The 22763-nt window shown below is 38.8% G+C and overlaps 1 protein-coding gene across 1 annotated transcript in view; it reads right to left on the bottom strand.

The window, feature by feature from the left end:
* Positions 1-1224: 1224 nt before the first annotated feature.
* Positions 1225-22763, bottom strand: part of LOC108038105 (roundabout homolog 2) — a 46968-nt gene continuing 25429 nt past the window's right edge. The window contains exons 3-12 of the mRNA XM_044459989.1: positions 17412-17514; positions 12837-13121; positions 12116-12256; positions 11888-12019; positions 10475-11779; positions 10247-10345; positions 9531-9771; positions 8784-8944; positions 7315-7597; positions 1225-3440 (exon numbers count right to left, since the gene is read on the bottom strand). Of these exons, the coding sequence (XP_044315924.1) occupies positions 2399-3440; positions 7315-7597; positions 8784-8944; positions 9531-9771; positions 10247-10345; positions 10475-11779; positions 11888-12019; positions 12116-12256; positions 12837-13121; positions 17412-17514 (3792 nt within the window). The 3' untranslated portion in view covers positions 1225-2398. The remainder of the gene's footprint in view (positions 3441-7314; positions 7598-8783; positions 8945-9530; positions 9772-10246; positions 10346-10474; positions 11780-11887; positions 12020-12115; positions 12257-12836; positions 13122-17411; positions 17515-22763) is intronic.

A 22763-nucleotide genomic window follows, 5' to 3' on the forward strand; every position in this document is an offset into this window, starting at 1 on the left:
ATAAAAAACCAAATACTTAAACAGAAATGCAAAAACATAATAGAAATCCTGACATATAATAAAGCCTCTTTGCAATTTTTTACTTTTAATCAAACCAATGTCCTAAAAAAACAACAGTGTTCACCACCGCTATTAAAATTGTAGTTATTTTTAATGCCAATCGACAGCTTTATCTAATAGCATCCTTCTTATTACTATTTAAAATGCATTTATTACAAAATAAATCCAGCCATCTTATCAAACCAAAAACCAAAAATAAAATTCAAAAAAAAAACGTTCAATGTTATTACGCTTCATTTAATCAAATTGATTTTCATTTCATTTGACTTCTCTCCATGCAAACATTTGTGTATTATATTATTTTCATGCATCCTCTGGATGTAATTTCAAAGAGCTTGAATATGGATGGCAAAAACAGACATAAATAAACTGTCAATAACAATTTGCAACAATGCTTGTAATTCAAAAACGAGCAACAAAAAATCAATGATAAACAAAAATGGTCAGGAAACTGAAATAATTTTGTTTATCATGAATTTGCAAATGCGAACGTTTTATAGTTAACGAATGGGAATTGCAGTGGTTCCAGTGGAAAAAGACAATGTCTCATTAGGGATCCCTACATTAATGATTTTGTAGGACAAATTGTGTTTCGGGACAACCGGACAAAGTGCATAATTAATTAGCTGCTCGCGATGGAATTTCTGCCGCTCCCCGGGAATCAGTCGAAAGTTTTGTGGGCAGGCCGCAGAATAGTTGGGTTTACCTGCATTTTCCACCCACGCACAGCAAATGAATTCAAATCACAAAATCCATCGAATTGTCCAAAACCATGTAGGCACAACTGTGTCGACGCCAAATGGTCCTTGCTGAAATGGAAAATTGGCGCACACATTAGAGCGGGATTTTCCCACAAAAATTCAGCAGTGTGGCTTAAAAAGGTACAATTCATAACTATAATTTGGATGTTAGGAAAAGCTTGAGTTTGGGATTTTGAGGTTCGTTTAAACTAGAAGCTTTTATCTAGCTAAGACTATGTGAATAAACAGCTCTATATTTAAAGTGGATAAAATATGTAACAAAATGTGGTATAAGCAACTTATAAAAAAATTATTAAAATCAATATAATTAAAACAATAAACTAGAAAAATATTACAAACCCTCTTTTATAGCCTGCTTAAAAAATGTATAGCATATATACAGTGCGCTTCGTAATAATTAAAAAATATACCTTAATATTACGAAACGCACTGCATTTGGTCTGGTATAGTTTGCTTTTCATATTTTTTCTCTTTATTTTTAGGTTTTCTCATTGCATAATTTATCAATTAATTGATTAGTTTAATTTATTTTCTCTTTTTCAGCTAAATCCTCTTATTTGCTGTAATCCCTCCACTTTCGCTTTCTCTCTCTTTTCAGTTTTCTTTTTTTTAGCTATTCAAACTAAATCTAGTGTCAGTAAATTACATTTTAATGCTTTAATTACATGGTTTAAATGTAGATTTAGTCATTCATTCTTGAATCATTTATGATATTTTACATTTAACAGCCTTATTATTAGCATTTGTTTAGCTTTTTTTGCGGGAGGTGAGTTTTCATTATTTTTCCAACACACAACTAATTACATCGTGCTTTGTTTTTTGTAACTCTAAGTAATATATTCTCGTTAGGGTTGGGTATTCTCGTTTGGCTTTAACATTGGTTTTTCTTTTCTGTGGGAACACTTTCTGCAAAAGTTCTTGGTGTTTTGCTACAAACTCTTGAAGATTTTACTTGCTGTACTTACTTTAACTACTTCTGTGCTATTTTGAGTCGGTTTCTGGTTTCTGGTGTCAATAAATATTATATTTTGCTTCTTCCAAATGCAATATTCTAAATGCTTTAGGGGTTAAGGTCTTTATATATAGGGTAAAGTAAGGGCAATTATATTTACAAGCCAATCTTTCCGGGGTTTTCTGTATTTCTTTACATACATTTCGTTGTTGTTTTTGGTTTGGGGGATTATCTTCTGGTTTTCACAGGGTCAACTTACAGATAAACTTGGTGGAAGTCTACGAGAGCTATGGGTAGGTTTTTAAAGGTGAGAAGAGAAGGAGTTCTAGAATTAATAAACGTTGATCTATAGGAATCTAGAGTACTGAATATTTTTGAAATTGTCATTACCACTCAATTACAGAGCTTGTTCTATAGATTTTTTTATCAATTGATAAGGGGAATATATATTATATTTAAAGGAATGAATAAGAAACCCCTCCCATTAACCCTCACAACATTCCACAACCCAACTTCCTCCTGCCAACTGATATATGCCTACAACTTATCTCCATAATACCATCCTCTAACTTATTGAGCAACTTTCTATTGACCCAAGCTTCAAAGTTGATTTCTAAGCCATGGCCTAGACATTGGCGCTAGTGCCAAAACTACTCAGGAATTTGCTATCGCCAGCTAAGCTGTTTACACTAGCTAAGGACTTATTGTTGTCACCTGATCCGGCCAGGAATGGATGATGTTGCTGTTGGTGCTTGAAGGATTGGTAGGCATCCGAGCTGACCGCCGACCAAGTCCCATCCTTGGCCTTCACATACAGATGCTGTTTGCTGGGCTGCTTGCTGCCAAAATGATAGTCCCCGGGAGCGGCGATCGAGGCACTGGAGGCCCAATCATTAAGCAGTTGATTGGTGGAGTTGCACAGACCCAGTCCAGAGAAGTCCCCATTTTCCGAGGGCGGTCCTCCGGTTAGAAAGTCCATGGTCCCGTTGCTGCAACCATTAGCATTCGCATTCATGTTTCCCTGCCTCAGACCGGATTTTCCCAGTATATTATTCTCGCTTTTGTAGAGCGTCTTGGGCTGACGTTGGCGCCTCAGGGTTCCCGCTCCACCGCCACTGGCCATTTGGGCCGCCAGAGTGGTGTTGGCATACGCACCCAGTCCCTGTTTCAGGGCATTGCTGGCCAGGAGCAGCTGCTGCTGCTGGTTGAACGGATTCGTCCGCTCCGACTTGCCCTCCAATTGATCCATCTTGTTCTCGGTTATGTTGATCTTTTTCGCTTTTGCAGGAGAGGCCGTCAGAATGGCCGTACTGGCCGTTGAAGTTGTCATCAGATTGGGTTGCTGTTGCTGCTGCTTCTGTTCCAGGCATCCATAATGGGCACTTGGCGGTGCCGAATACATCCCCGTCGATTGGTAGTCATTGCTCTGGTGATTGTTGTTATTGCTGCTGCCGTTTTGGCCGGGCTTTGTCGCATATCGATTCTGGTAGAGCTTGACATTGGCCACCACATTGGTGGTGGCATAGGCCCCGCAGCTGTCATACAGCGATGCCGACTGGCCACCACCCACACCACCACCCACTCCCATCGCGGGTGCTCCGTGGGTGGGACTCTTGAATGTGGAGCAGGCGACCTCCGCGTAATCCGGCATATTCAGCGGCGACAGTCTGGAATTGGAGTGGAGGAGGAGGAAAAACAACAGTTAAAAATTGATTGCGATCGGAAATGAGAGTGAGCGTATTAATAGAGTATTCAATGCACTTCGGATAAAGTTTAACATACATTTTTAAAAGTAGACTTAATTATTTTAATTGTTAAGTCATTAAGATTATCATTAAGATTTACATTGTAAGCCTAATGCTTCTCTATTTTCTTTTACCACCCCTGTACAATTATTTTTGGATTTTAATTATTATATTATTATTACAATAATTGTTGACTTATTTTAAGATATCAAATTAAGCTATTCAATTTGAATGATATGAGTTAAAATCAAAGTGTGTTTATGACTGTGCATTTACCAATAACCACTTGCCATTTTATCTTGTGACACATTATTTATTTTTATAAATTCTAAAGCAATAAAACTAAATTAAGTGAAGGATTTTAAAAATATTATTCACCTATTTATATTTATTTTTAAACTCTTAAAGATAAATTCAAAATTTGGTTTAAGTGTAAATAATTTTCTGCAAATTTATGCTTGTCTGGGGCTCACATCAACGATTTCATAAATCATTCGATGATGTTGTTGTTGATGGGAGGAAATTGCTTTTGTTAGGCAGTGAATGCAGCTCCGGAAATTGTTCCCCACTCACACCTACTCATTAAAAATGTTGTTGCAATTTCCCTGTGAATGCCCCACCAATTCCTCAACCGTAGCAATTGCAATTTGGTTAAATATGGCAAATACAATACAAAAATTCTCCCCATTAGCATTTCAACTTTGTAATTAGAGTGAGTACTGCAGGAGGTACAGGAATTCAAATGGGGCAAAGCCGGAAATGGAGGAGTACAGAAAGGACGAAAAGGAAGCAAACGGGGGGAGCTGGAAAATACCGGACTCCCATTCAAATCAAACTTTTATCCATGCGAGTTGCTGGCAACACAAAAAATTAACGTTCCCGTCTGAAAGCGAGCAAAACTTTTTTATTGCTCAAATTTTTGCACACTAATTAGCTAATGAGATAATGCTTATCTATCGCTTTGCTTTTTCCCAATGAGTTCTCGTAAAAATGTACTGAAATGGAGGTGGTGGGTGCAGAAAATGCGAATAGTTTTGGCAATTTCATGGTGGTTTGGATAGTTAAGAAACTAACGAGGATGTAGAGATTTTATTTTTAAAGCCAACTTTTTTTTCTCAAGAGAAACAGAGTTTTTTGATTTTTATTAAAAGTAATCTAATAATAATCATATAATATAATTTTAATGTTAGAAAAAAATCTTCTGACTTCTCAATCGATTTTAATCTTTTTGTTAATTACAATTGCTCTTAGCTTTCCAAAAATTTGAAAGCCTTATCAAACTTAAACCAATACCGTTGACCCAATTATAAAACACATTCCGAAAGACGCCTGAGAATATGTCAAGTAATTTGAATTTTTCCAGCTATTAAGCTGTGGCCTTAAGGACACTCGGGGAATATGAAAATATGCAGATCTGAAGAGTTTGCGTTCCTTCCCCGAGGACTATCAATTTTTAATTGTTAATTTAGCGGTGAAAATTGCGTTTTTCCTTTGGGGTTGGTTGTTAAGAACTCCTCGAATCAGACAACAAGCCGCGAAAGAAATTAAATATTTTAATTGGAAATTTTAGGTAATGACGCAGCTCGCACGTGTTTCAACAGGAGAAAATGGAGTGGGGGTGTTTATGTAAACAAGGGAAATAAAAGAAGATCCTGTTTTGGTTATTCCAGCGCTTACATTATACTTTTTACGACTTTACAATGTTGTTAAAAGTGAGCAGCAAAAGGAAAAGTTCGGTTCGAAGGAATACAACGGAAAAATTGAAACGGAAATAATGAAAATCGCGTAACGGAAGTGGCAACGGTATTTTCAGGGGGGGAGTGGTGGAAAGCTATGCGAGGGTGGTAGGAAATGTTCCAAATTGTAAGTGAAGTGGAAAGCGAGTGGGTGGGGGTTAAAGGTGGGCGTATATTGTATTCGAGGAACGCAGAAGGGAAGTCTAAACAAATAAATGCGTAAAATGCCGCAAATAAATACGCAAAAGTTTTTCCGGCTTAAAAGAGTGAGACAGGTGTAAAAAGAAAAGGACAGCAATATGTCGCCAGCAGTTGCCACTTTTTTATTGCCTCTTGTTTGGATTTTTGTTTTATTTTTTGCATTACTGCTTTTGTTTTATTATTGTTTGCCGCAACGGTACATTAAGCTTTAAGGAAAAGTAAGAAAAGCACAAAAGAAAATTTGTTTTTCCATATAAATTCCAAAGTAAGAAGTGAAAAGAAAAGTGGAGAAGGAATGGAAAGTACATGGTCCTGGGATTAGGCTCAATGGAATTAAAGCGATTAAAAGAGAGTTTTTTTTAGCTTGAGAAAACTTTCTTCAGCAGTTCCAAGAATCATTTGACAAACTGAGAAAGATTTATTTAGCTGAAAGTCACAATTTGATATTGGGATTGAAAAGTTTCAGAGTTTCGGAGAATCCACTGTCAGATTAATCCACTTGGACATTGTTAGAGGTTGACAAATTTGGGGCCATATTTCCGTATTAAACAGGTCATTATTGATTTTACGATGACAAAGAGCTTAGGTACATAAGCCAGCTTTTCAAAGTGTTCTTAAAAGTTGTGAAAAGGTAAAATGAGTGTTAAAATACGAAAGATATTTAACAAATTATTTTATAGCTATACAAACCTAAATAAAAACTATATTTATTGAACTGTAACAATAATTTCCTTTCATTTAACACACATTAAGAAAGATTAACAAATGCGTCCGACTGAAATGCATTTCTCGCGCAGGAAAATTCATTAGCCTTTAAAGGAAACCCCCAAACAAAAATAAAACAGCAGCCAAAAGATAAACAGCCCGAGGAAATATGAATGAATTGCGTATATGGAAATTAAATAACGGCTGCAGTGAAAAACCTCCTGCCAAAGTAAACAGTTCGAGGTCGTGGTAAGTTACCATGGCCCAAAGTAAAACCCGTTCGAGTGTAACAATTTAATGGCGTTTGTTGTTGCTGCGGTGCTTTTCTTTCGATGGGGAAGAGGGTTTTCCATTCGAGGGTGACTCGGTTTTTTGGCTGGGGAATCTTTATGGAGGCAGCGGTTGCAGCTCCACAAAATATTTTTTACGACCCGGGCTCGTAAATAGTGGAATGGATCTTTTACTTACAGCAAAGAACTCCTTTTGTTGTTACACCGGGAGAAAATGTACATTAAAAGAATGTACTAAAAATGCATGTACTAAATTTATGAATTCAAGTTTAAGATTATAAATTGGATGTCATTTTTTTTCTGCTAGTTTTCTTAATATATAATATAGGGCCTATTTTACATAATCTGATTTCTAAGTTTATAAGTTTTTGATTTATAAAATCTGATCTGATTGTGAAATATCTTAAATGCCATTTTTGTTGTTTGTAAAATCAAAAAATCTGAGATGTGTTTTTAGCATGTCGCATAAAATCGTACCAAAACTAATGCCACTCATAAATCTGACTGTTTAAAAGAAAAAATTTAGATGTTAATATAATCTCATCAATTTACAAAATAAATTATAAAATCGACTGCAAAAAAAGAAAGTGAATACTGGGATTTTTATGAATCGTACTGATTCAAAATATATGGTTGTATATATGGATGATTTCAAACCAACATTTCCTTATATTTCAAACATTTGTAAGTGCTTTCCCTAAGTGTAGTTGTCTATCTACGTACACCTCCAATCCATACCCCCTTTCCCTGCACCAATGCAACTCCACTGCTTGCCAATTTTTTATTGTAATTAAACAGTCAGCGAGGCGTGGACAGGATATTAAGGCAACTTCCTGAGCAGATAAACAACCCGGGGAGACTCACCTCTCGTAATCGGGCAGCAGGGTGGGCTGTGGTCCCTGTTGGGCGGTGGCCTGTGCGTATCCCGGAAGTTGCTCCTTTGTCGTACATGTGCCATTCGGCCCTGCTCCACCTGGGTTCCCATTTCCCGAACCCGCTCCCTGTCGCCAAACCCCGCCGGTGGGATCGATCCACAGGCCATTGGGACCGTTGGCGGCTGTCGAATTTGAGCCAACGGCACCGACGGCTCCGCCTCCATTTAGCGGCAATGTTGGAAACTTTCGCACGGTTCCGATTGCGTGATTGCCTGAAATAAAAAATGTATACGGGAGACTGAATATATCGAAATGGCTTCAATGTGTGGGCTGGCAATGATTACGGCTCGTTAAAACTAAAACGGAGAACTCCAACTGCCCGGGGTTTTCTCGCTCAGCCACCGGAGTAACGTGCAAATAATAAAAGACGGAAATTACTTTTTATATTCAATTGGCAAAAGCTTTTGCACGCCCTTTTCCAACCGGATTGTAAATGCCCTCTAGTTGTTAAAGTTGATGGGTATGTTTAGTCTGTCTATAACACGATTCTGCTATCCGTATGTGTTGTACTTTGTCCGTTAGTCTTTTTCGAGAGTTTGTCCTTTAAAACTGTCCGTTAAAACTGTCCGTAAATACTGTCCACTCTATAAGTGTGACTGAATTGTTTCCCTTAAGTCTATTAGTCCCTTAATTGTTTGTTTATCCTCAAGTCTTTTCATTATATCAGTATATCAGTATAGAGTTCTCCAGCCAGACAATTGATGTGATTTTCACGTGAGCATTTGTCGTTTTTATATACTATACATAGCCCCCACTCCACTGTGTTTTTCCTACCCCAAAGAGACCCCCACTTCTGCTCTAGTTATCGTGGCTTGTTTATCTTTTTATAGTCGGTTTAACCTTGGCGCTGTGGCTTACTGCCAAAGATTATTACCCTCGGTTTTTGGTTCCTCGAGTCTTTACAATGTTATGAGTGCGTGTCTCGATGTCTGCAGTTATTGTGGCTTACAAAATGGCAACCTAATTGAGACCGGCCATAAATGCTCAAGTCATAAATCATAGATTACGGAGAGGAGGAGCTGGAGCAAAATGCTTGCATGTCCCGGACTGGAATGGAGATTGTTCTATAAAAGTGGGGAGTACTTCCACATGGAGTGGCAGAGTGGTAAAATGCAGGAAAATAAATTCGGGAGATTGTGCTATTTACCCTTTTAAGTTATATGAATTTAATACCATTTTAAATTTACACATTCATTTCCTGACTTTCAATCTCTGCTTATTCTACCCAGTATTTAAGCTTCTTAAACCTTAAATGTTATTAGCATTATCCCCCATTGCTGAACCTCAATTTACCCATAAATCCTTACACAAAAAAGAACAAGCAATTACCGGGCTTCCCCCGAAAAAGAACTGCACAAAGAGGAGAATAAGAATAAATTTAAATTAAAGTTCACTCACCATGTAAACTGCCCAGCGAGGTCTGCTTGATAAATTGATAGCGCTTGAATAGAACCAATGCGCCCAATAGAAACACAATTATGGCAATGATGGAGCCCAGCAGGACGATAAACCAGGTCTGTGTTAAAAAGTCATCGGCAATATCACGACTGATGGGATATCTGCAATAGACAACACAATAAAGAGCCCGGATGAGAACGGCCATCGGAGGATGGAGCTAGCTACGTGCCCGGGTGGAGGCTTAGTTTAATGGTCGCAAAAGTCGTTGGCCATTGTCGTTGGCCGTTAATGGATTGATGTGGACCTCGATGCGACACTTGGCAGTCAAATGAGCAGCTCCACAATGCCCGACACCAACGCCCACACAAAAGGGAGTTACACTTTGCAAAATGTTGGGCTTTAAATAATATTCTATTAATTTTCAAAATAATACCACATAATAAACAAAACAGACATTTTTGAATATTAATTCAAGTTTAACTATTTTTACAATTTATGAAACAAAAATTTGAAATGAAACACTTGGGAGCATTAGGACTTACGTTAAAAGGGAAAATATTTAATTTAACTTTTTTTCAAGATCAAGAGACCAATAATCAAAGAAAGTTTTATAGATGGCTTAAATTTTATAAGTAAATATGTATATAAATCGTATTTACAAAATATGTAAAAATAGGTTTTTAAAATTTAAATAAATTTTCCAAGAGTCGGATGTGCATATTTTTTCTCCCAGTGCATTCCACTCACCTCGTGTAGCCGGTGTCCAGGGACTGGGTGCGTGCATCGATGCGGAGGACGGCGGGCTTGCTGAAGGGTCCGACTCCCACCCTCGTGGCAGCCGCCACTGCGATATAGTAGGTGACTCCTGTGGTGAGGTTGGCCAGGAGCAGAGTGGGCGTGGCCGCATCTATGGTCATATTTTTGAATATCCGCGTCGTATTGTGCACGTCCAGGCCTTTGACGACCACATTGTAGCTGGTGAGGATGCCTGTTCGGTGGAGATTTTCGGGCGGTTGGACAGAGAGAAAATGAAATTAAATGTAAACAAAAGAGCTGGGAATTCATCCGCATCGAGCTGCTCTAGTTGAGGTATTTGCACAAAGGCACTGACAGAGGGTTAAATTATGAGGGAATCGGCAATCTCTGGGGAATCAGCAGTGGGTCTATCACAGACTATCTAAATGATTTTTTCAGTGACTATCAAAATAGGAAGGGCTTTAACAAAGTACTTATCACTTTCAGAAAGATATTCTTTGTAAATAAAAATTTATATTTTAAAATATTTAATCATGAAAACATGTTTTTTAAAACACTCAATGAATTTAAACTCTGTACCCTTTCATAGTCACAAAAATAGATTGTAGTGTATATTGTATTATAACCAACAGTATTCTTACTAACTAATAAACTTTTCATCAATGTATTGTAAAAAGTTTTCAATCGACAAATTAAAATGTATTTACCATTTCGAGTCCGGTTGGGTTGCGGTGGTAACCATTTCAAAAAGACCGAGGTGCGATTGAATTGGATGGCCTCCATGCCATAAGGTGGCGCCTCTGGAACTGTGAACGAAATTAAAGCCAAATTATTACCTATAAGCTAAGAAAATAATCTACAATAAACCAAAAAGTAATATATTTAAAGAAATATAACTAAATGATTAGAAGAGGATGGTAGAACTAGACCCTTACCATCTTCCAAGGTTCTCACGCGTCGCGAATTCGAGGGCTTGCCTACGATGCTCTTGTAAAATGGCACAAGAAAAAACTCGTATGTAGAGGCTTTTGCCAATCCAGGCACCGTACAGGAGCTGAGTCCTTGACCCTTGTTCAGTAGGGTCACCATTTTGTATTCGGTGGAGTGAAGTTCGCGGGCATACAGGTAGAAACCCTCGATGTACTGGCCGCTGTCTATGTCCCAAGAAAGTCGGGCGGTTGTGGAGTCACTGGCATTCACCTCCAGTAATTCCACGACATCGTTGGCCTGGAGTAGGGTTTCCACATCGCTGAGAAGTAGCTGTGAGGTTCCAGAGTTTTCACTACCATCCCGAGCGCCCACAAGTTTTCCCGCCGTTATGGGTTCCGAAATGGGAGAGGGTGGTGAAAAACCCAGGGAGTTTTCCGCACGAACTATGAACATATAGGCTGCTCCCTGGGTTAAACTCTCGACGGTAAAGATTGGTTCACTTAATCGCGATGCAATGGGTATCCAAGTTTTGCTCTGATTCGTACAGTACATTTCCACACTATAACCCAGAAACGATGAGGCTCCCGCTTTGTCACTTGTGGGCCAAACAATTGTCAAGGCCGAAACAGTGGCATTCAGAACTTTCGGTTGTCCCGGTGCCGTGGGGCATTTATTCTGCTCCGGGGCTCTGTAGAATTTTATATTCGGATTGGTGGGCAGCTCTATCCTGAGGAAGCCACTCCAAGTGGACTTTCCAGCCCGTGAACTGGCCACACATGTGTACAAACCCTGATCCTGTTGACGATCCAGGTCTGATATTATCAAATCCCCGGATGTTGTTATGTTCAACTTGGAACTGGGTTGCACTGGTATGCCATCGCGATACCACGATATCGTTGGACTTGGCAGACCTATTGCCTTGCACTGGAGTGTTGCCAGTGATTTAATGGGCAGTGTTTGGTTCACAGGACCCGAGATTATTATGGGTGGTGGACGGTCCTCTTGCGAGTCCAAACTCAGTTGCACCCTCGACGTAATGCTGGCCACTTCGTTCATGGCATTGCACAGTATCACCAGATCCTTGTCCGTTCTTTGGAATCTGGTTAATGTAAGTATCGAGTGACCTTCTTCGGTGTTTAAACTATGAAATCGATCCAAGGGCGGGGCTCCAGGAAATATCAGGGTGCTGTTGTTCTTGATGGTCCAAAAGATGGTTGGCTTCGGGTTGCCAGTAGCTCGACATTCGAACGATGTATCGGCGCCCAGTTCCACGGATTTGCTCGCAGGACGTTGGATGAATTTCGGGGGGGCTACAGTGTGAGTGCGGGGAGTAGGAGTATGGGTAGACTAATTAGCTAAAAGTGCCCAACTAGCGGTTTTCTATAATCAGGTTATTGGGTTTTCCCAACCAGACTTACCGTAAACAGTTAGAGTGCCCATGGCCGTAATAGCACCCACAATATTGTCCGCCTCACAACTGTATTCACCCTCATCGGCAATGGTGACCCTTTCTAGTCTTAGGCTTCGATCTTCCAGGACACTCACGCGATCTTTAAAGGAAAATATATAACATTTAATTATATAAATTATAATTGCTGTTTCTTATTTTTGTATTATTTTAAGGGGAAGGTATTGTCTTAACTTACCCAATGGCATATTACCACCAGAGGCAGTTCGCAGCCACAGCACGTCCGGCATGGGGTCACCACCCACTCGACAGGGAAAGGTCACCGAGGCTCCCTCCAAAACCGTTTGATCGTGTGGCCCACGGATGATGTACGGCTTGACTGCAATGGAAATAGCCAACATGGGAAATGATAAGCGGCAATTTAATCAAAAAACCTCAAACCAATAAGACCTCCTAACTCAGACCCAACCCTAGTCACATTCCGGCAAATTGGACATGACACATTGATTGGAGGGGCTTGGATTGGGTGGCGGCTAAGGGCCTTTTTCTAACCATTAACCCTAGAAAGGGCATGGGGTTTCTTAAAAAGGGGAATAATAAATTGGTAACTAATTTAAATATTGAAAACTGAATTTCAGCTAACGAAAATATATTATTTTTGTTTTATCTTTATTGGGAAAATTCTAAAATTTATACATAACATTTTTTTAAAATTTTTGTTAACCTATCTTTTAGTTTGAGTAGTTAAAAAACACTTATATTTCATCAGAATGTCATGCCTAAATGATTGGCAATTTTAAATTTAAGAAATAGATCAACTCTTAAATACATTAACATACAATCTTAATATTTAAAGGGAGAAACAATTTTTGAATGCTCCTATTAAAACTATATTTATTTTTAACTTTTTAAAAAGGGGCAAATACAGCACACTGCCCTGGAATGGGTTAAGAGCTTACCGTGCACTTTGAGAGTGGCCAGCGAGGACTCGCGCACCCCGACGGGATTCTTGGCTATGCACTGGTATTGACCCTCGTCAGTCTGCCGGGCATCCTGGATGGCCAAATTGCCGCCGTCAACGATGCGTACTCGCTTCGAGCCCTCCAAATCCAATTTCTGTCCGCCCTTCTTCCAGGTGACTGTGGGCTCGGGGATTCCCCGAGGTGCGGCGCACTCGAGGAGGGCGGTATCGCCCTGGGCGATCCGTGTGTTCTGCGGCTCTAGGCGAAACTCATCGCGGAGAACTGCAAGCGGAGATGGGAGAAAGTGGGGAAAGTGGGGAGAAAGTCGGTTGAAAGATGAGCAAATGATTATTACGGAGAGTGTGTGTCTGTGTGTGGGTTTTGTGTGTGGCCTGACTGGCCCCTGTCCATTTGTTGGTGGTTATAAATTATCTGGGGGTTCTTGCATGATAAATGCCCCACGTCTCTGTCTTTTTTCCTTTGTCCTGACCTGTGGCCATTCCACTTTCTCCACGTGTGAGCGAATGTTTGCGGCCTGACAGCAAAGATAAATTCTTGGTAAATGGCATAAATGTGATTTTTATACGCCACAGAGAAAAGGAGAAAGATGGCCTCCTAATTTGTAAAAAATTCCATCAGGTTCAACGATTTCTACGCAGCTTTCAGGCTAATTCAATTATGTTCGATATTGATTGGATACTAACAAATATTTTTGAATTTATTTGATTTATTAAGTCACCTGTCACGCTCCAAAAAGCTGCTCAAAATCTCATTGTTGCATATTTATATCCACAGAAAATACGCTTGTAGAACTTTATCGGATTTGAGGTCATTAGATGTATTATTAAAATATTTGAATTTATAATAAATTCGTATTTATCACATTATCAGAATAATAAGTACTTACTTTTAATCTAAGTTATAAAAATCCAATAACCAACTATGAACGTTGAATGTCTAACAATGTGTCTACATTAAACATCATCATAGATGCCAAAGTAATCACTTTAGGAGTAGTAAAAGTGCGCCTTGAAAGAATATTTCTTACTATAAAATCTCTTTCAGTTTTTGTTGCTCATACTTTCGACATTTTTTCTGCACCAATCTGCCCGGCTGCATTTATTCTGAAAACGCAATTCCAAAGCCCTCTATTTTATCATCCGCCTTTTGCATTGTAAATCAGAGTATTATCAACATTTTGCTTTTGCAGTCGCAGATTTGGAGCGACAAAAGCGTAGGGCAGCAGGATAATTCAGCTGGTTCTGCCTCTTGTCGTCCTTTGTGGGCATGGTCAGAGGGGAATGCTGTAATTTGCACACACCTCAGAGCTCTATTTGTCCTGTGTGCATATCACAGAAAGAAGTTCTGGGGAGAAATGGCAGTGGAAGGCAGCTCAACGCTGGTGTAATAAATCAAGCAACTTTCAAGCGCTTGAAAAGCGTACCCAAGTAAATTTCTCCACTTTTTTCGGCCCTTCTCGTTTGCCCTCAAAAGCTACCTTTTGTGCAACGAAAAAATATAGTATATAGTATATATATATATGTGAGCATGGATATTCAACGAATAAATCCATAGCGAAAGCAGCTTTTACGTAAATTAAATTTCGCTTTCCTTTTTTTTTTAATCTACAAAGTGAATAAGCGAATTTTTTTACTTTTTGAGGGAGCTTTTTTTTCGGTTGAGATTTCGTTTTTGCTTTGGTTTAGTTTTGCTGTCTTGGTTATGCAAAAATGTGCTAAAACCATGACTTTTATTAAATTTAAAGTTGAAGCGTAATAAATCAGCGTGAATCAGAGGATTCCGTGAAGGCAAACCAACTTCAACCCCATTAAAGTCGTGGCAAACTTTTAATAGAACCCTGTGCCAAACTCGATCCAGCACAAAAAAAAAGGAAAAGCCAGGCACAAACAGCAGGAAACACGCCAACCATCAATAAATTAATCAAAGTCATAATCAGTGTCAGGTTCAGTGCCATTGGGCAAAAGTTGTGTAGGCCTCGTCCTTGTGGGCTGCGTTATTCCTCCTGTGGGGTCAAGGGTCACGGATTCGCCGGAGCGGAAAGGCGGAAAAGTCTCCGCTCCGAAGGTGCAAATCGCTTTCAGCGGCTGGATTCGGACAGCTGCTGATAATGAGTTAATAAATGACCGTTTATCTATATTTATCATGCCCGTATTATGTGTGTTTTCGTGTTTATGGCGAGATTTATGATAGGATGCCAGAAATGGGAACTACTTCAAGCCAGCGACGTGATCAATTTAAGCTAATGAACAGACTGTTCTGGCATAATTGAGAAACACTAAGGGGAAGTTGTGCGGTGATTACTTTTAATTACGTAATTGGCCATCGCTAAATTTAATACTGTAATTTAAGGCTTTATCGGTCTTTAATTTGAATTAATTGTTTTTCAATGGAACACAAGTCTTAAAATGATCTTATTAAATATTAATCTTATGATTTTCGAACTGGAATAACCCTATACTTAAAATTAGATATCAATTCAATCCAAGAAGGACAATTTGTCTTCACATATTTTTGCTAAACGTTAAAGCCACTTTTATAATTATATAACTGGAGGAAAATATCGAGGACCTTCAATTATTTGCCGCTTTGTCAGCTTGTAATAACCATAATCCAACAAAGTAAGGCCTATCCCAAATTATAGATATGATTGCGAAAATGGCGGAAATAATTTCCCTACAATTTTCTAATTCCTGCCTTTTAGCATGTGGCTCCTATCCACCGCCCACCTATCATCCCCTCGCAAGAAAAGGGAGTCCTTTAATATAAGGTCAAAGGATTCGTGTGTGTTGATAGCGCTCAAAGCGAAATTGCGCTGACAACATCAAATGTATGTACTTATATGCCCACAATGTGCAACTTATGTTTACTATTGACAAACTCCCGACCACAGGAAAAAGCGGAGAAAAAGCACGTGAACAAGTGGGCCCGCCTACGATTCGAGGTCCTGTTCCTGCTCCCTTTTCCTTTGGCAGTTCGCTCTTTTATTGCCTAACCCAATCAATGTGAACGCCTTTTGCCTTCGCCAAGTTCCCCCGCGTTTCACCCACACCGCAAGCCGCAATAACGACGTTTTAACCAAGCAAACAAATTTGACGTGCTTTTCGTGATTTACATGCAAATATTGAAAAATATTCCCCAAGGATATACCGCAAAAAGCAAACCCAACTCGGGCTGAGGCCCTAAACAAGACTCGAAAAGGAGCAGAACGGAATATGTACAACAAAAAAAAGAAATCTAACATGAAGGCAAAATAAACTCCACACTGAGCAATATCGATTTTCATGTGGGAGGAGATCCAGGACATGACAGCCGGGCGGACAAACAGACAGACATACAGGAATGAAAAGGCAGAGGCAAATAAAAGAAATATTAGCCAACAAAAGACAAAGTGGCGGTCTCGGAATATGGGTGGCATCGGGATAAGATCTACTTGGACCCCTGCTCCTCGAATTCCATATTTAATAGCATCTGTTGGGGAGCTCTACATAAAAAATATTTTTAACTTTTTGGAGGTATTTAAAATCTGAGAGTGAAAGTTTTAAACATCGTTTCGAATTTTAAATTGAGTAAATGTTTGTACAACACGTCGTATGCTTGATTTATTTTTAGTTCCTTTTCATATAAATTCTTCTAGTTGAAGAAGAATTTTTGAATATTTTACGAATATTAATTTCGACTTAAAAATAAGTTTTAAAGTTACAATGTTTAAGCCTGTCTTAAATTAAATCCACCCTCTGTTTGGCCACGCATAAACCCATGACATAGGCCATCAAAACTCATTTGAGACCTGTCCCAACTCGAAAACTGCTAACCACTGTTTTTTTTAGGCATATGGCCCAATAAATCCAGCACACACACAAATATTTTTACCCTTTTCGACATTTTAGGCCATCAGACGTGGCTAAAAAGGCTTCAAAAACCAAAAAATAGCTGGCAAAAAAATGGCCAAAAAAAAAGGAAAAGCTGATATGAAAACGGGTTAATGGAGGCAGCAATAGAGCGTGTCGAAAGAGACGGCAACAGAGGGAAGAAGAGAGATGGCAAGAGACCTCTGGCAAGACAAGTGGGTGCGTTCGAGCGTAAAACTTGTAAACGCAGCAGCTCCACAGCTAGTTAGTTAAGTGGGCGGGTGTTTTGGACTGCTGGCTGGAAAAAGGGCAAAGCTAGTACGCCCGTTTCCTCACCCCTCCCACCCACAAACCAACAACAACAAGAACATCACCAACAGCAGCAAAAATCAACATCAATTTAGAATATTAAAAACGCACACCACACGCTTCATGGGAGGGATACACAGGAATTAAATTCAGTATTCAGCTGAGATTTTTTATTTCTAAATAAACTGGTGACAAAAAAAAAAGAAACTCTATATTCAAATTATATAAGATCTGTGATTGACTCTTAAAAATTATCTATAAAATGATATACATTTATGTCCTTTAAAATTGTTATTGCTGTATTAACTTTGGCTTTAAATATTGGGTCAGTCAAGTCGCTTCTGTTTCTTTCAGTGTAAGGACATTGGGGGACTCTGAATTGAAGTTGACTTACCCGCCACTTGCAACGTGGCATTTCGACTCCTTGCCACGCCCAGTTCGTTCTTCGCCTCACACCAATAGATGCCGGCATCTGTTTCGCGACGTGAATTGACAACCTGCAAAAAGATGTAAGGAAAAAAAGCATGGTGGCATAAGAATGAGTTAAGTACTGAAGACAAGATGGGGGAATATTGTTTGGTTGGGGTCTTGAGAAGTGAACGAGAGCCGGGGGCAAACTGTGAGTAATTTTAATTGAAATGAGCAAGTTTTATTAGTAAATGGAAACGATTTTATCTCGGGTATGAATGGGAATACATTGATTATAGTAATCGCTTTACTTGAATAAATTAACATATTAAAGTTGAACTTTTTTTCTGTAACTTATTTTGAACTTCTTTTAAAGAAATCTAGCCCGAAACTTCTTATTTGCAAGCTTGAAAAATATGTTTATATAATAACCACAATTGATTGAATGGTCTATCGCCCAGGGTATGAGATTAAATCAGCAATGCCGTTTAGTATTTTATATCTTTCTTATAAAAGGGTATTTCCTATTCGCTTTTCTTGGGAAATCCATCCCCATTTGTAATTTCACAAATGGCAACTGGGAAAGAGCTGGAAAATACAGAAGCCAGAGCTCCCTAAGACGATGATTTGCTGGCTCTTCAGGACCTGCTTCTTCGCTTCTTTAAAGGAAGGGCTTCCTCGAACCCCTTGGCTCTTGGAGGCCATAAAACAGACGGCAATCTGTTGTCTGTTGCGCGTCTGCTGCCTTCAAGTGCTCAAATCATAAAATGTCTCTCGAGCAACTTTATAGTTACTACATGTGGGGGGCCCCTCCCCTTTTGTGTTTGTTGTCTACACTGTTTGTTTATTTGTTTTTCGGAGCACAAAAGAATTCCCCAACATGCGCTTAAAATTAAATGTCAAACTTAGTGTGTGTGTGTGTGTGCCATATTTATCTGCTCCTTGCAGCAGGAGAAAATGAGAACAACAAAGTTCGCACAATTTACACAACTTGTGCCTCATCCAAGTGAAATTAAGTGTTGCGCTAAGTGAAGATGACAAAAGGGTTCTTCAGCTGTATTATTCTTTCATTTAATCTTCCCTCGCCAGCTGTATACACACATGTCGTGAGTCCTGAGCCGCGGGTGCGCTTTACAGGACAAATAAGTGTAGGCGCCTCAGGCTTCTCGATTGTCATACTTCATATGTGCGGGTTACTGGGGAAAGGCGAACAGAACAACGACCGAGTGGAGAAAAACAAAAACAACAGATAGAACTGCTCAAAGGCTACAAGATTACGTAGCACAAAGTAACAGCAACATGTATTGCACAGATACACGACTAGATACATTTAATATGATATCCTTTGAGTTGCTGATTTATCATGCAGAAACTGTGTTAAAGTCTTGTCAGCTTAGCAAAAGAAAATATAATTTATCATTGCTTAAGTTATTATTAGGTCTTGAAGTTATGATATAAAATCCCAGGAATCCCTATTCCCCTTTGAAATAAATAAACAAATTTATTTGAAAAACAAAAAACAGTTGTTTTTATCTTTAAGTGATAACAGCATGTGCTTTTCAGATACAGAAATATACATTTGAGTTTTGTGTTGCTGATTTGTTGTCAAGATATTAATTTTAATCATTGTCAGTTTTCCAAAAACAAAAAATACTTATGTAAAATAAATAATTTAAGTTATAAGTAGTTCTTAAAGCTTTATAATAAAGTAAATTAACATGAAATTATGTTTAACAGTGCGATGGCTAAGTTTTTTCGCTTCTCCTCTATAAATTTAAAAATGGCCAACTTCACCTGAAAACTAGGCAACAGTTTTTTTTCATCTCTTCGCTTTCAAATCAGGTCAGATTAAAGTCAAACCATACTTTCCGCCTGAACTTTTACTTTTACCCGGCTTTGTCAACTTTGATAAGCCGTCTGTGGAAACTTAACCAACTCAATCTAACCATTACCACTGACCCATTTCCATCCATTTTGCTCTATCATCAACTGGCGAGCTGAATATTCAGCATACGCAACGTGGTCCCGGGAAAGGTAAGCCGAAGCTAAGCTCATTAGCCAGGCACAGGGCGGATTCCTATTAAAAATTGAAATGAATTGCAAGGAAGGAAGAGGACCTAAGGCTTCATCCCAAGAGCCGAGCTCACTATCCTTTCGAGGGAGTTGGGGCAGCAGTATCAAATAAAATTAAAGCAAAATTCGTTGCAATGCACTATGGGGTTTTTGACCACTTTATGTGGCATTTAGTCATTTTTTAAAAGTGCTCTAATTAAAAAAAAAAAAATGGGAATGCATTAACAGAACATCAAACTGTTATGCCTCATACTCAAAATGTTAATACTTAACAGCATATGTTAGCATAACAGCTGTAAAGTCAGCTGTTGCATGCGAAAGTACCAGCGCTAAGTTTGCAATTTTTTCAAGGCGTTCTTTGAAATTAATTTATTCGTGTAAAACACCATTTGAAAAGAAAAAACAAATGTAAACTGATCTCACAGGCTTGTACTATATGTTAAATGTATTAATTGTTTAAATTATGCGTGTTTATACTAATATTTTGTCACTTTATAAATGCACCTTCAGCTGAATTTTGAGGAACAAATTTCAACTTTGGGAAGAGTTTTGAAATAGAAGTTTGCATTAGTTTTCAATGCGTCCAAGTGTATGTTGTAGCCTTGTCAATTCTGAGCAAAAATATGTTAGTCTTATTGTGCACTTTTCCGCACTATTGGTGCAATTTGAATTTTTCTTAGATAACCTCACTTTCTCCAACGCCGACTTGGTTGCTGTTTGGAATAGCGGGAAGGCCGGCTTGAGCAAGAAAAGGCTATACAATGTTTGATGAACAAATTATTTATAATATGAGGATCATTTTTAAATGTTTGTCCTGTCAGTTGCCCGTCAATTTGGACAAATTCGAATCATTTTGCCTACAAACTGGCGAATTGTTAGTCGATATGTACCGTGGCTGCCGATGAGTTTTGAGTTTGACGAAATTTTTCTTTTTGCTTTTGTTGCACTTATTATCATCATCTTTTATAGGCATGGACCAACAAATTTCAGCTCTTTAAATTTCATTAATTTTTTTTTAGTTTTAACCGATCGTTCCTATGGGAGCTATAGGATATTGTTTCCTGATCCAAACGATTTTCACACTATATGTGCCTAGGGACAAATAATGACGATTGGTAAAGTTTCATGTCGATATCTCCAAAACTGACCGAGTTATTAATTAATGCCACAAAAACAGGTCAAAAACCCCATAGTGCAATGGCAACCGTTGAGCACACAATGAATCTGAAGAATAAGAAAAATATAAGCTGCGTTTCAGAAAGTTAAGGTTGAATAAGGTTTTCTAATTAAAATTTGTTTAATATTGTTAAGAATTTTAGTTTCAAGAATATATAAGCCTTCAGTAATCTTCAATCTTTCAATCATTTGCCACTTGCCTATCACTTTTGAAACGCACTGTACTCCTTTACTGCACCTTTTCGTGTCTGAAAATTTAATTTGGATTTAGCAGGTAACTGCCTTTCTGAGCCAAAAAATGAGCAAAAACATTTGGAATACAACGGAGGAAAACGGAGAAAACATTGCCAAAAGTCACATAAATTTATTTATATCTTTAATGACTTGAGCCAGGCGATTCGCTGCGAATTGGTAGCTTATTTTTATTGTTGTTATTATTTCCCCCGTTCTGCAGTTGTTTTTGTTGTGCGTGCAAACATTGAAACTGATTTGACACCAAAGAGCAAAAAATACAGCAGCAGCAGGAAAAGCAGCTGGGGAAAATATTTGCCGTGTGCTACGTGCAACTTTATGGTGGGGAATCGCTTTTCCGAGGTGACAAGGGGGAAGCTATAAAATATATTGGCTGTATCTGTGTGACTGCCACGGTGTCTCTGTGTTGGTATGCGAGTCTGCTAAAGGAGCGCGCTGAAAACACGCTTCCGTTTTAATTTAAAATACCCATAAATTTTCAAACATTTCATTTGGGAGCCATTCCCGTTTTCATGTTGTAACATTTCGTAATTGTCTGCTGCGTGTGCCAGAGGGAGATGGCCTGTCTGTCCCCGTCTCACCCGCACCCTCTGATTCTCGCTTTTTTGTGCGTGCTTTTCCCCCTCTAACTCTTGAGTGTTTTATAATTTGGTTTAAATTTTAAAGCTCGTGTAAAATGCGACGTGTAAATGGTTTTAATTGAGCCTGAAAACGAGTCTGAAACGAAATGGAATTAGGCAAATCTGCAGGCCGGTTTAAATGGGCAGAGTTTTGGTTAGAACACTTTCCCTTTCATCATTGAAAGTGGAACAGGTGTAAAAGCAACAGGCTGTGATCCTTTTTATATTTTATTAAAAATGTAACGATATGTGAGTTAAGTAAAAATAAATTCCCATCTATTATCAAAATAACATAACGTATTTTTAAAACTTTTCCCAAGAAGTAAAAATAAATTGGAATATTTGGGTACAATATTCATATCTTCTCATTCCTTATTTTAAACAACCAAAACTCCATTAAAAAATCATAGACAAAAAAGTACTCTTCTTGTTTATTCCTTTTAATAAGTCTTGCAGCATGCAAGCTTAACCCCCACTTTCCTGTTAATCTCCTCATTAAAAATCCGTCTTCTTCCTCTCATTTTAACCTCTGCTCTGCTCCTTTTACTAATTCAATCATCCAGGGGGATTTCTTAAGCCCTGATTTCCCCTTTTCCCCCGCCACCTTCTTCCGCTCATTCATTAAACGAGGCTCAAAAGCATTTTTCACTCACACCTCTAGTTAATAAACAGCCCTGAGGCCCATGGAAAAAAAACTTGATGGGAAAATCGTCGCCCCGTTCATAAAAACATAACTCATACGCAGTGTTGGTCCCAGCACCACTCACTCCCAAGTCTCCACTCAACCCGGCTTAAGCCCTGTATTTATTTATTTATGTGCATATATAGAGAGAGTTTTTTTATGGGGCCGCGAATGTGTCGAGCGTTTGTAAACTCATTAAAATGTGCTCACTGTACAGCGAAGTGCATAAAGTTATTTTCAGCCAAAAGGACGAAGGGAAAACAGGCGTTAACTTTTGAGCCCCGACTGCTTTTTAATTAAGACGTTCTCGGGCCGCACACCTCGAAAATGCAATCAGCCTGGATCCAAAGTCGCGCTTTGATTTATTTGTCCGCCCTCCGCCAGTTGATTGCCTTTTTAAAGTTCCTGCTGGCGAAGGATAAGTATTTCAAAGCTGGGGAAAGGGGGTCGAAACTATGGCCAAATGTGGCAGACATTTAAATAAACGTTGGGGGTGGACCAGAGCTTTGGAAATGGTGTGGCAAACAAGGAGATG

This window comes from Drosophila rhopaloa, unplaced genomic scaffold, assembly GCF_018152115.1.
Source record: "Drosophila rhopaloa isolate 14029-0021.01 unplaced genomic scaffold, ASM1815211v1 contig_2, whole genome shotgun sequence".
In the NCBI taxonomy this organism is placed as follows: domain Eukaryota; kingdom Metazoa; phylum Arthropoda; class Insecta; order Diptera; family Drosophilidae; genus Drosophila; species Drosophila rhopaloa.